General features: G+C 41.0%; 1 protein-coding gene across 11 annotated transcripts in view; it reads right to left on the bottom strand.

The window, feature by feature from the left end:
• The window catches only part of GRIP1 (glutamate receptor interacting protein 1), a 570,734-nt gene that overhangs the window by 61,271 nt on the left and 495,398 nt on the right, over positions 1-14,065 (bottom strand). For all 11 annotated transcript variants that reach the window (XM_040982180.1, XM_040982200.1, XM_040982132.1 and 8 more), the window contains 2 exons: positions 6,513-6,699; positions 5,782-5,927 (listed from right to left, as the gene is read on the bottom strand). In XM_040982180.1, coding sequence (XP_040838114.1) covers positions 5,782-5,927; positions 6,513-6,699 — 333 coding nt within the window. The remainder of the gene's footprint in view (positions 1-5,781; positions 5,928-6,512; positions 6,700-14,065) is intronic.

The following is a 14,065-nucleotide window of genomic DNA, read 5'->3' as shown; positions in this document are numbered from 1 at the left end:
TATGTCTGGGTTGTTGGAGAGAATGCAGATAACAAATGGTGATGTCTGACACAGGCAAAGCAGAAAGTAATAACAGACTGGAATCTATTTTTTCTTGTTCTACCAATTATTTCTATCTATTTGTTGCTTTCTGCAACAAGGGCAAGGGGAGACATCACAGGAGTTTCCCCTGTGCCTTATTAAGTAAGCTGGGTATTGAATAGATATTGTTCCTATTTTTTTTAGGAGTTTAAACTTAATTAAAATACTCAATCAACAAAACATAAAATATACATGTAAATTAAGTATTCACTAAACAATGAGACAATTTCAAGGATACAAATAAATAGAACTGCATTTATAGCACAAGTAAACACACAGATACTGCATTTTAACATCTGTTTGGAGAGGCAGTGTAAACTACACGGAAATCTATAGACCCAGGATCTATAAGATCTTGGGTTTCCCTAACTGAGCCTCAGTTTCCCAGTTTCCGCATTCACACATAAATTCAGGCATTGCATTTATAAGGAAACTTTCATCAGGAATGCTCTGTCAGTTTAGTAAGAAGGTTGCGGGCACGCAGGCCAGCCTTTCCCGAAAACTACACTTTTACTACCATCCGACTGGAAAAGGAGGCTACCAAACATTAACTGGGACAGTTGCATTCTTCCTTCCTTTCACCTTAGTGAAGATGGAACAACCATACACAACAAAAAGAGAAAGTTTGTCTACATTCTTTTTTCTGCAGTGCTCGAGTGACACTCTGAGATTTGGTTAGTGCGTCCTTTTTTATTATTATACGAGAGGAACAGGTTTCTTCATTTTTTGCTTGTTTATTTTTATGTTTTGTTATTATTAATTACTACTTGCCATTTGTTAAAATTGTCATTGTGATAAACATGTAGAAAAAAATAAACACATAAAATAGTGCTCGCTTCAACAGCATATATACTAAAAGTGAAACAATAAATATGTAAAAATTTAAAAAATAGTCTCCAGACCCCAGCTGTGGGCAACTGCCTAGGTTGCCTTGTGCTTAGGAAAGTGTTACACTTTTGGGAGAAAAGCGGCCAATAGCTCCCTGGCATTCTGGGCCTGGTTAATGCCAAATCCGTGTTAATTATGCCAGTATGTCAACATAGTTGCTGCTGCTGATTATTTTTTTTCTTTCCTTCTTTTGTTATTATTTTTAAAAGATAAGTGGGGGAGGCAGGAAACTTGGGTCAAGACATTGCACCCCAGCCCAGCCCCCAGGTGGGGGAGAGGGTGCAGATTGCCTAGGGAAGGGGTCTGGGGACATGTTGCAGTGGGAACAGCTAAGGGAATGAATGATCTCTGGGATCTTGCACAGGCTGGGTCACTGTACTCATGAGCAGGTAAGGCAGCTGAGACAGAGTGCTCAATGGGGGGAAGCTGGAGGGCCTTGCTGCTTCAGTTCAAGGCACCCGTCCATGTATAAGACTTACACTGGGCTAAATAGCATCATCTGCCACCCCTGGTACTCATAAATGCTATAGCTGGAAGGCATGTCTGGCTGGGATGGTTCACAGTACCAGCCCATGAATGCTGGAGCACTGAGTGGGCCATGTCAGGCTGGGCCTCAGAACCCATGAGAACACAAGAGAACTGGATCTAGAGGCAGATTTTATAGGGGAATTGTGGCTTGCCTCTTTGTGTAATGCAGCATCTGCTGGGCCATGGAATTCACCTGATAGGAATCCACCTGACACTCATTGGGGCTTGGACTTAGAGAATGTTGGTCTGGGCCAGGCTGCAAATCCCATGGCACATATAGGGGTCAGGACTGAGGGCAGCCTATGCCAAACAGGACCACTGCCTCCACTGGTACACATGACATCCAGGGCTGGGAGCAGGCTTGGTAGAAAAACTACTCTAGCAGGCAAATAATCTAGTAGGCAACTACCCTGCTAGGATGCAGCTCCTTCTGGGGAGCCCAGGAGCCAGGGCTGGGGGCAGCACTTTCCAGTGTTTGTGTAGGCTGGGTATGGGAAGAGGCTGTGCTAGGCTAGGCCTTAGAACCTGCTGGCATACATGAGAACCAAGATGGGTTTCAGGCAATGCCTAGATGGACTGGCCTGGGTTAGGCTGCAACACTTGCCAGCAAGAGCAAATACTGTAGGTAGGCCATACCAGCTGGGTCGAAGCACAAGCCAGCACATGCTGGCTAGGAACTCTGGGTTCTCTGTGCTGGCATGCACTTCTCATTGATGAATGCGAGAGCTGGAGCTGTGGACCAGGCTGGACTAGGCTTCAGCTCCCATAACTATGTGTGGGCTTGGGTCTGGGGATGGGCAACTGGGCTGGGCTCCAGCACCTGCTGATCCTCACAAGAACCAGAATGGGTGTGGGAAAGGCCAGGCTGATGTGGTACTCACTGGATCACACGAGAACCAGGTCTGGGGATGGGTCAGGCTGAGTTAGGCTGTAGCACTCATGAATGAGAGCAAGAATGGGTGTGGGTCAGCTGGGCTAGGCCACAGAACCCACTGGTCAGTGCCAGGACTAGGCCTTGCCATATTAGTTTGGTCAGCAGCAACCAATGGCACAAGTAGGATAAGGACTGGGGGAAGGCCTGGTAGGGAAATGTGGGGAACTCCTCTTTTAGGCCATATCTGCCACTGGGAAGCATGAGAGCCAGGGCTATACCATGCTGAGCTGTAGCAGAGGTACATGTGTGAGCTGGGTCTGGGAGCAGGCTGGGCAATGTCAGTCTATAGCACACACTGGCATGAGTGGGAGCCAGGATAGAGTGCAGGCCAGGCTAGTTGGAATACCCACCAGTTCACATGAGGGCTGAGGGTCAGCCAGGTTGGGCTAGGCTGCTGTACCCACTGACATGCCCAAACCCTTGATGGATGCAGACCAGCCAAGCTAGATCACAGTACCAGCTGGCAAGTGCCAGGACTGGATGTGAGTCATGTCAGGTTGGACCACAGTAACCCCAGACAGGCAAAAGATCAGAGGCTGGGAACATGGCTGGCAGGGGAACTGTGGGTATACCCCTGCTAAACTGTACCTATCACTGGTGAGCACAAGAATCAGGGGCTGGGGGTGGGCCAAGCATGGCAAGGTAGCGGCATCTGTCAGAATACATGAGGGCAACAGCACCCGTGGGTATGCAGGAAAGCCAGATTGGATGTGGGCTAGGCTGGGTTAGCACATAGCAGAGGTTGGCACATGCAAAAACCTGGGCTGGGGCGGGCCTGGTATAGGTTATTGGGAGTTTTCTCTACTAGACCACGGCTAGTAGTCTGGTATGCATGAGGATCCGGCCTGTGGTAGACTGGCTGGGCACTGTAAGAAACACCATAATCTTTCAGGTAACACCCTACAAACACTGTTCGCCACATTGGGGTTTTTAGGGGGTCTTTAAAGTACCATCCCCCATTCCTGTATGCTGGTGTGGTTTGACAGCAAGGTGCATCCTCTCCCCCTCCTCATTTGTGGACACAGGAGAAAAAAAAATAATAAATACTGAAACATAGGTGCCACCCACCTTCTTTTACACATGACCCTTCCCAACCTAATCAGAGGTTCATATGGGTGTGTATTTCTCTCAACTATGTAAACAATGTTAAAAAAAAAATCACCCACAGACACAAATGGAGCATTGCACAAGCAAATAGTACTGAGAGACCAAGAGCCACCAAAGAATGTGGGGACCACCTCACGTCCCTCAGTCCCTCAGTCCCACAGCTGAGTCAACTTCAATTCAGTGATCCATTCATCCATTATTTCACCAAGTCCAAGCAGTTTCTTGTAATTCCAAGCACTACTTGGGGAGCTGATGGGCTAGTTGTGAACAACAGGTACAAAAAAGTTGACATTACACACTTTTCCACTGAAGAAAATAATCTAAGAGGCACAAGAAGAGTCAAGAAGAATTATAAGCTGTGTCAGGTAGAGAAAGATGGAGGGTCAAGAAATCTTTTCAAGGCAAGTGGTATGTGAAGAAAGACCTGAATGCAAGCAGCAGAACACCAAACTTCTCAGAAAGAGCTGTCCAGGAGGCAGCGGATACAGCTCTGCTAAGACCTTCTGATGACCATGTGTGCGGCATATCCGATGTAGCTATTTCGCATTCCTCCTCATTCCAAGTCCTGTTCTCGTAATATCCAATGAAAGTAACCTTTACATATTTTCACTTAATTTTATCCTATCATTCTGAGAGATTTTACTGTGGGAGTGGTCCTTCCCTCATACTGAATTCTCAATCTTCAGATTTTCCTATGGTCTTAACCCTCTTTCCACTCAGGTAACTCACTACTTGGATACTTACTTGACTTCTGAAACTTCCAACTGATGCTTTGACTTTAATTTGGCAGCCAGCAGCTCTGCTACCTCATTTCTCTCACTATACTCAGTTTTCTTAAGAACCATAGACTTTTGTAAATCCAGTCTACTACATTGTTATTTTATTTAATTGTCTTTTCTCACCAATTTAAAGTCTTTGATACCTAGGCACTATTGAAGAGTAGTTAGGATATGGCTTTGGAAGTTAGCTTGCTTAAACTAAAATTACAGCCCTGCTAGTCACTGTGTGTGCCTCAGTGTCTGAGCAAATCAAAACTGTCACTTCTATAACTTTTATGGAATAAGACACAGTCCACGGCTTAAGCACTTGATAAATACTTCTGTGATAATTTTTATAGTATTATAATGATCTGTCTTTTCTGTTTGCCATTATTTGTATGTATTCAATGAAATAACTGTTCCATAGTATGAAGGGTTTCCAAAAAGTTCATGGAAATACATATTATGAAAATACTATGCTTGGACTTCACAATTATTGCATTAAAATAAGATTACATCTTAATTCAGTTTTTCTACAAACTTGATGAAGTAATCTTGTAAATACTATGCAAATATTTGCATAATTTAGTACTTGGGTCTAAAACCATATTTTTATTGACTGGGATAGGTTCTTAAGTGTGTGGGGTCACATTTCACTCTAGGAAGACAACTTCCTTATTCCACATACCTGTCAGCCACTGACTACAACTCCCTCCATGACCAGACTTTAGTTGGGCTTCTCTGAGCCCTCTTGTTGATTGGGCTTTTTTCTTGTCCTAGGCCTTGGACCTGGGAGATTTGATAAAATTCCTTCTGAGAATAGAATTGTCCTGCCACTTGATATGCAATTTAGTCCCTCTTGCTAATTTTTTTATCTAATGATGTCTTGACCTCTCCAAATGCTATATAAAAATCCTCATCTGCCCTGGCTGTAGCTAGGATTGAGTTCAGTCTCTCTCCGCTATAGAAGTAGTCTTGACCCCTACTGCAAGAGTATTAATAACGCCTTTCCATCATTTTTAAACAAATGTCTGGTGTAATTTCTCTTGAACATTAAAGGCCAAATACACGCCTACTGGGATTGTACAAATCCATCTAATGAATTTTCATTGCTCCCTATAGAACTTTCTTTTTTTTTTTTTTCTTTTTGCAATGAGAAGTGTCAGACTCCCCCTACCTCTGTGACTGAAGGATGTGGTTTCTCCAGCATATTAAGGGAAAGTTAGAAAAAATAAAGACTATCTGATGTTTTCAAATTCGCCTCTATAGTAGCTATTACTTACTCAATTTGTCACATTTGTTTTCAGGTGCTCTTGCAGTGACATTTTAATGAATAAAACAAAAACAATGCTCAAATCAAAATACACCCAAACCTCTTAAACAAAAACATGCTCAGTGTATTAAAAAATTCCCTTTCTGCCACATAACCAATATAATTCACACAGCCCACTCCTAACTGCCATGGACATAAAATTATTTTTATACCTGCGACATCAAACTCGATTTCCAGGGTGACCTTGCTGGTGATAGAAGAGTCTCGGAGGAGCTGATTGGCTTCCTCAAAGGTGCTATCTTCAGTCGGAATTCCATTAATGGCCATCACTCTGTCTCCAATCTGTAGCACCCCACATCTAATTTAAAATCACATGTTAGAAGTTGCATGTTAATAATTTTCAAATTGAATTTGCCAAATTTGTGTTTGATTCTTGAAAAATAACATAACCATTTGTTCTTGCTTATCCAATACTGTGGATATCATTCTAGGTAAATGTCAAGGTCTGTTCTTTTGCTGATTTCATGGTTAATACTGTGAATAAAGGAATCCTAAATTATTCCATAAAAGTGATTAATAATTTATAACCATGCTATTGTTATACCATGAGCTGAAACTATATATAAAGATAAATGTACATTCCTGTGTAACAGAGAAGTTATTAAAGCTTAAACTTCAGATTTTTCTCATGGATTTTCTTGTTAATTAATATAGCCTCTAGTCCCCTCATAGAAAAAATTTTCTAGATAAAGGCATCTATGCTTATTATTCTCAAATTCAATCAAAACCATAAAATTGTATCGTCAGAACAGAGCGTTCATTATGTTCTGCATTTCCTTCATTGAGCACTGTTTCATAATTTATTAGCCATTCAAAGATAGCCAGTTCTAGAAATGCAGAGCAGAAAAAAAAAAAAAAACAGCTGCCATGAAAAATGTGTCACCTCTCTGCTGGGCTGTCAGCTTCGATGTAAGAAATCAGAGGTGGAGAAGCAAGAGTCTCTGTGGCAAACACACTGCCCTGCAGTTGGATCCCAAATCCTGTGACAGGATCTGCTGTCAGCACAACTTCCGTAGTTTCTGTGTGGACAACCTGGCCAGCCAGTCCCACTGTGCTAGAGGCTAAAGACACTGGAGGAAGCAACATGAAAAACAATGAGTTTGGAGCAAATACACATAATTCTAGCATTTCCATAACAGACAGTATCTTTGAACATAAACTACCTGGCAATGGTAAGAGGTTAAGTTTTGCTTTTGCAGTAAAAAGTGTAGTCAGGACTGAACAAAATAGATGAAGCCCCCAATATTTGTTATGTTTAAGTCAAAATAACAATGCAGCCATCTCTATTGTCTCATTCTTCAAATCAGAAACAGTTGTGGGAATGCAGGAAAAAGATGTTCTTGGGGTCAAGGTACATAGGTTTAAACCCTGGCTGTATCACCAGCACCAGATGGGGTTGCCTTGGGGATAAGTCATTCCATTTCTTTATGTTTCTGTATATTGTCTAGGAAAAAGGAATGGACTATTTGAACTAGCCATCTGTGTTTGAGGACCACTAACTTTCTCCAAACAAACTGAAACTTAGCTTTGAAGAAGAAATTAATTTACACCTAGCTTCAGGCACAGTGCAGCTGTGCTGATCCTCACCCATCCTCTTGCACTGGGTTGGCATGACGGAGTCATCTAAAGTCTGTGCATTCCTGTTACCCTAAATTTGGTCTCTTCCATTTTTAAATCTTTCCCCTTGGGTCTCCTACTTCATCCATGTCTCTTCTCCAGTACTTCCGTAAGCCTCTAGGCAGACATCTCTGTTTTCCATCTATCCCTTTATGACAGGGCCGCTGGATTCCCCTCTCAGCGCTGCCTACTGAATCAGGGTACCTGTGCTCTCTGTACACAGGCTCTCTGCCTGCAGTGTCCTCCATCACACAATCTCTTGCTTCCAAATGCATCCTCTGTCCCCTCCTGCTTTAACTACAACCTGACACCAGAAACTGAAAGCCATTTCCCTGCCATTTCCTCCAAATACATGCAAGGAGGAAGAAAGGATCATCACATTCCCTCTTTCCTGCGCGTGGTGCTGTCCTTTCAAACAGCACCTACTTACATTTTTATTTTTTAAAAATTATATCTGCTTTACTTCGCCTTCAAATCCATCATTTTGTACCTATAAATCCCTCCTATTTCCTTGGTAATTTCAAGATTTGCTTCTTAGTCCACCTCTGCTAAGCTACAGCTCCACTTTTTCATCAGTGTCTTTGACGTGATGGCAATGTTTTAATGTGCTGACTTTCTGGTTTTCTAGGAATCTCAATGCACTTATAAACAATTCTACCCATTACAGCTTTCTTCCAGCAGAAACCCGAGCTGGGCAACAGCTTGCTTCAGAAAGGAAAGATCTCCAAAATCTCAATACTTTAAGTCTCTAAAAAAATCTCGTTTTCCAATCCCTGCAAGAGTACCTTAATTAGACTTACAGTCCCATTTCCTATTACTTGTCTCCTAATGGTTTTCAAAACATATTTTTAGCAGTAAATTTTTTTCCTTCAAAAAGAAGTATCTAATGTTTTTTTTTTTTTCCCCAGATAAAAGCAGAGGTACTGTAACGGGGGTAGAAATGGGACATCACACTAGCCTCCCCTTGGCGTCACATGGGATTCCTGGGGCTGTGATTGGGAAGCCGTAGCCTTTACTGTCATCATTTCTCCACACATTCCATCTGAAATTTTAGTGACCATTTCAATGACATATCTATTAGTAACCAGAGATTTTTAAACCTCAAAAGATATGGAATACTTTAATATTTGATGCTGTCTTGTAATGTGCTATACAAAGTTACTATCAATTCATTTATGTCTACTGAGCCCTGGAATCCTGTTGTAGACCAATATTTTGCCATCGTATTTGATTCCTTACAGTATTTGTCTCAAACATTTTAATCCATCAAACCTTCTTTATTTCAAGATTGAAAAAAGTGTAATGATTTGTAAGAGTCCTTTGACAAAAATTATTCTCAATTTCAACTACTTACCAAATCAACTGTTCTTTCCTTCTTTTTCTTATTTACTCACTTCAGGGTATATTTCCTTGTTTTTCAAGGCTAACTGCTCCTTTTAGTGTTTTTCACAGTACTCTCTGTATCTCTTCAGTAATTTTTTGTGCCACAAAAACCTCTATCGCTGCTTTTCAAACTTTTCTATTCACTCCACTGGTTTTCTGACCTCTGTCTAGAGAGTCGTATGGATTCTTAAATGCTTTGAAATTTGTGTCCTCTATCATTCTTCTAACACTGCTTTCATCGATGACTTTCTGGTTGCTGTGAATAATACCCTCAGTCCCCGTAACCTTCCCTGTAGCAGCTGACCACCCATTTCTTTCTGAAATTGCTCTCTAGGTTTCCACGAAGCTGCACTCAAAATGAAAGTCATCCAAAGTCTACTCTAGCCCATCCTTTCCCTCATTCTCTTCCAAAATACTCAGTGATGTGACTTTGGCACAAATGACAGTGTCTGGAAAGTTTATGGAAAACATGTATTATAAAAACAATGTACAAACTATAAAGTTTTAGATTGCTGTGGCATTGTGGCATGCCAGATAAAACCTATTCCTATGACACTGGGTATTCCGCATAGGTGTAGGTTTGAGACCTGGCTGTTCCACTTCCGGGAAAAGCAGCGGGAGATGGCTCAAATGCTTGGGTTTTTGTATCCATATTGGAGACCTGGAAGAAGTTTCTGATCTAGCCCTAGCCATTGTGATCATCTGTGAACAAAAGATGGAAAACTATCTCTCCTCTCTCTCTAACTCTACCTTTAAGATAAATACAATAAATCTTATTTTTGCATTAAGTAGGCATAGCTTATAACTTCATTTTTCTAGAAACATTTTGAAAACTCCCTCCCTGGATCTTCTCAAATTTATTCTTCTAGTTTCTCTCCAATTCCTCAATTCACAGATATACTAGCCAGAAACACATTTCATCGACTTCCTGAAGTCAACATTTTCAGTTTGAATCATTTTCCCTTTCATTGCCTCTCTATGATCTCTTAATGAAGCCATCCTGTTTACAAGTTTTCCAGGCTTGAAATCTGAGAGACGCCTCAGACTTAAAACTCCTTGTGGTCTCAAATTCAACCAGTTGCTAAGATTTCTCAGGATGACCATTGAAATACACCTCCCATAAATCCTCTTTTCCCTTCCTGCTTTCCTTAATTATGTTTCCATTATTTTTGGCCCAATTTTTTCAGCATGCAGAATTTCTGATCCATGGCCAGTGCTCATGTGTGTCTGCGTGCAATTGTCAGATGAGTCCTTCTTTCAAGATGAGACTTCAACATAGGATGTCATAATTGCTGCTGGAGATTGCTTTTTAACCTCTATCCAGTGTTACTGCATTTTGTCTTATGCCAATAGCCTCCACCATGTCAACTGCCAGGATAGCTTTTCTAATATGCAAAGCTCATCCCCCTTTAGAATCTTCCAGTGGTTTTCTATTTTCTACAGAACAAACTTTTTGATTCTGGTAGAACACAGAAGATACTTAACTAGTTCATCGTGCATCCGTCCAGTCTCATGTTCCTTTATGTCATGCCCTTCTCCTGCTTGCACAACAAGGTCTCTTTGTCTGTACTGCTTCCTCTACTCTTGTAGCACTTCCCTTGGATTTTCCAATATCCTTTTGCCAACATTCAGGCGAAATTATATGTTCATATTTCTAAAATAACTACATTTATAACACATACTTCTATTTCAGCATTTGTTGGGTTTTTACCTGCTTGCTTCTGTTTCTCTATTTGACACTGAATTCTTCTAAGGCTAGGACCAGATTTTGTAATATCTCACATGCCAGTGTGTGAAACATTCAATACATGTGAGATAAATAAGGAATTAATTTTGGATATAATCTATATCTTCCTTTTTGGAACCAATATTTCATGTAAATGCTTCATAGCTAACACAAGGAACTGGAAGTGGTTCTCCTCAACCCAAGCTCTTCCATGATGTATCAGTGTAGCTGACAGGGCATGGGAAGGAAAAGTAGTGAATCACCATCGCCATCCTGTGCTGGATGGATTCGGGTTATAGGAGCCAAAACAGGGGATAAAAGGGAACACAACTTCTAGTACTAAACTCTTCACAGTTGTAACCCACATTTGCTATGTGGTACATATGGGGCATCATATCTAATTCATGCCACATTTTGGGGGGATGGTTTTGTTAGTGAGTTCATTTTGATTGCTTTTCAGATCATACTTTTTGCTACAAGTGGCACAAAACCACCAGCAGTTGCTATTTTCCATCAGGGCAATTTGGAGGGTTGTATTCCTTCCATGTTATTACTCTCAGTAGACAGGATTATAACGTTAGTGGTTCATCTCTTCGGCAAGCTACACCCACTCATTATCTAGACAAAACTTAGGCTTTCCACAGCATTACTTTACCTCTAATGAATCATTTTATAGACTCACACTGATATTTTTCCCATTGGAGGTTTCACATATGAATGGACTTTTGAACTACTTAATTGAAGTTAAAAACTGTCTTTGGGGCCCAGCATGGTGGCACAGTGGTTAAGGTCCTCGCCTCGCGTGCCCCCGGGATCCCATATGGGTGCCAGTTTTAATCCTGGTGGCCCTGCTTCCCATCCAGCTCCCTACTTGTGGCCTGGAAAAGCAGTGAAGGACAGCCCAATTCCTTGGGATCCTGCACCGGCATGGGAGACCTGGCAGAGCCCCTGGCTCCTGGCTTCAGACTGGCTCAGCTCCAACCACTGTGCTTACTTGGGGAGTGAACCATCAGATGGAAGATCTTCCTCTCTGTTTGTCCTCCTCTCTGTATATCTGCCTTTCCAATAAAAATAAATAAATCTTTAAAAAAGACCTGCTTTTGAACCATCAAGTCAGCTGCATATCCATTTGCTAAGAAAGAACCAAGAAGATCCAAATCGATTTGCTACTAACAGGTGGGGTGAGATTATACATAATAAAGATCTCCAAAAAGAAGAGAGTTGCTATAACTGCTAGAATAGAAAAAAGAGTTGAAGAACTTCATTTTCTTGGAGATTTTGTAAGTAGAAATAAATGCTAATTCACTGTAGGCATTATCAAACTTATATGCTCTATCTGGAGGCAAGTTTAGGTGAAAGAAAGTAGTAGAAAACTTAATTTATATTTAATAAACGTATGCAGCATGCACTTTTATAGTTATATAAACTTATTACTTACATTAAAAGTACAGGATTATTTTAAATAATAAAGGTTTTTACATTATCTCTGAAAGTAGTCTGAAACATTGAAGCAATAACATTTTACTTGAAATTGTGTTTAATACTTACAAACGTTAAAGCCTTAAAAACTACTTCCACATATATAAAAAGATAACTCCTAGATTTAAAGATGATGAGTCAAAAGCAAAACCAACATTACTTAGAATTGAAAAGATTAGTTTGATCACCCTGCTTTGTTAATGTGATCAACCAGCAACAGAAAACAAAGATGATTTATGAATTATCATCCTGCTGTTTCAAATCTGCATAGATTTTCTCTGCAACAGAGGGTACCTGCAAGCTCTCCAGGTGACAAGACTATGAGCTGCTGGCTCTAGCTTGTTGGGGGCCTATTTCCAGTCAAGCTAAAGTCCACAGTGATTACACTGTAACACCCTATTTCTGAATCCTGCTAACTGCTGGGTGTTGAGATCGTGTTTGGGATTTGCATCTGCTCTGCCAGTTTCCATTCATGTTTGGAGGGTTCTGTTCACAACTGTTCAGGCAGGGTTGCAATGAATGACTGTGGTTTTGTTCTTTCTTGTCTTTCACACCATAAGGCAGACAAGGGATAGGGCTTGGGTGGGGGGCAAAGGTACTTATTTGGCGGTACAGGTTGAAAATTCTGCCAAACTTTTACTTAATTTAGAAGGCTTGACAGATTTATTATCAGATATGAGGAATATTTAAAAAGTGTAAAGAAAAAAGAGAGATACTAACATAATGTTTCTATAATTTGATCCTGCAATTTGTGATCTCACAAAGATATTCTATATTACAGTTGATCTGCTATGGACTCAACATATTATGTATCATGTAGCTCTCAGCACAGGGGGGCAGACAGAGGGTCCAACAGCTCCCCATGGTAAATGAAGAGAGTCCCCTTTGCCGGCTGCTCACATAGTCACTTGTAAAAGCTTACCATTAATTGTCTTTATCTTCTGTTGTTTTCTCAGGGGTCTGCGGAAGGGACTGCATAAGTTGTAAGGTTTTCTCATTTTCTTCCTTCCAACCCTTTTCAACGTCACTCTTCCCAGTAGTAAGTGACGATGACAAAACAAGGAGAAACCATTCTGGGAATGTGCTCTGATAGCTACTCTGCTGTAATTCAGGGTCACTGGGCACAAGCCAGGGCTCTCCAGTGGCTCTGTGCAGCAGGAAGCAAAAAAGAGGGGATTTAGCCAAAACCACTCCCCAGTCAGGCTGCCATTCTGCAAGGAGCCCTGGCCTGCGTGGCAGGCTGTCTATGACACGGCTCTGTAGTCCTCCCAGGCTTTGTGATGCTCCCTGAGGCCAGGACGTGGCATGTCACCCTTCTTGGGAAACAAACTGGGCACCTTCCTATTTCAACCCTTAGAACATGTTGTTGCAGTCTTTTTATTCTCTTCTGGCCCTGTCCTTCCTTCGCTCTGAAAACATGTGGCTTGCTTTTCATTGTTAGCTTTGGCCTCACCTCATCACCAATACAGCAACAAGACTTTTTATTGTGTTTGAGACTTTTGCCGTGATTCACCACCCATACAAATGTCTGGTTGCTATAGAAACCTAAGAGTTAGAAAAGGGGCAGTAAATGGTACACAGAATAAAGACATAAATAAAGTGGCAGAAATAAACCACAGTATAGTAAGAGTGGCAATAACATTTTTATTACGTTATTTGAGATGACCTTTATATCTAATGTAATTGCACCAATCTTAAGCAATAAACAAAGAAAAGGAAACCTTAGCTATTTCCCCCCAGATTTGGAGTACTATCATTTTTTAAGGTGTCTTTAATTTTGAAATAAAGCTCATAGTATTTGTGGTCTAACTGATCAAAACATGAAACAAGATCTGTTAATACATTTATAAACATTTTCCTATCATATGGTCAATGGTGATCCAGCAGCTAATGTCTACAGCAAATGTGAACTGCTAGAAATTTCTGAACCAGATTTCCATTTGTGCTTCCTCTGCTTAGAGAGTAATGTGCTTATTCGGTGGAGAATGTTTGAGTTGACAGTGGATAATCATGACAGTATCGCCTTAGCTTTGCTTTCTACTACAAAATTCAAGATATGTGATTACATCAAGTTGAGACAGCCAAACATACTGTCATTCACTTGTATTAACATCATTAATCAACACAGCAAGTCTTACCCAACACAAATGGTTAGCATTGGAAGCAGCAGTACAAACTTTAGGAATTCACCAAAACTGCTTTTCCCTGCTCAGGACTGTAAGGCCGTTTCT

Source organism: Ochotona curzoniae, unplaced genomic scaffold, assembly GCF_017591425.1.
Source record: "Ochotona curzoniae isolate NIBS_2020 unplaced genomic scaffold, NIBS_Ocur_1.0 contig_1014, whole genome shotgun sequence".
Taxonomy (NCBI): domain Eukaryota; kingdom Metazoa; phylum Chordata; class Mammalia; order Lagomorpha; family Ochotonidae; genus Ochotona; species Ochotona curzoniae.
Note: the sequence above shows the minus strand (reverse complement) of the source record. Positions and strands in the feature narration are given on the sequence as shown.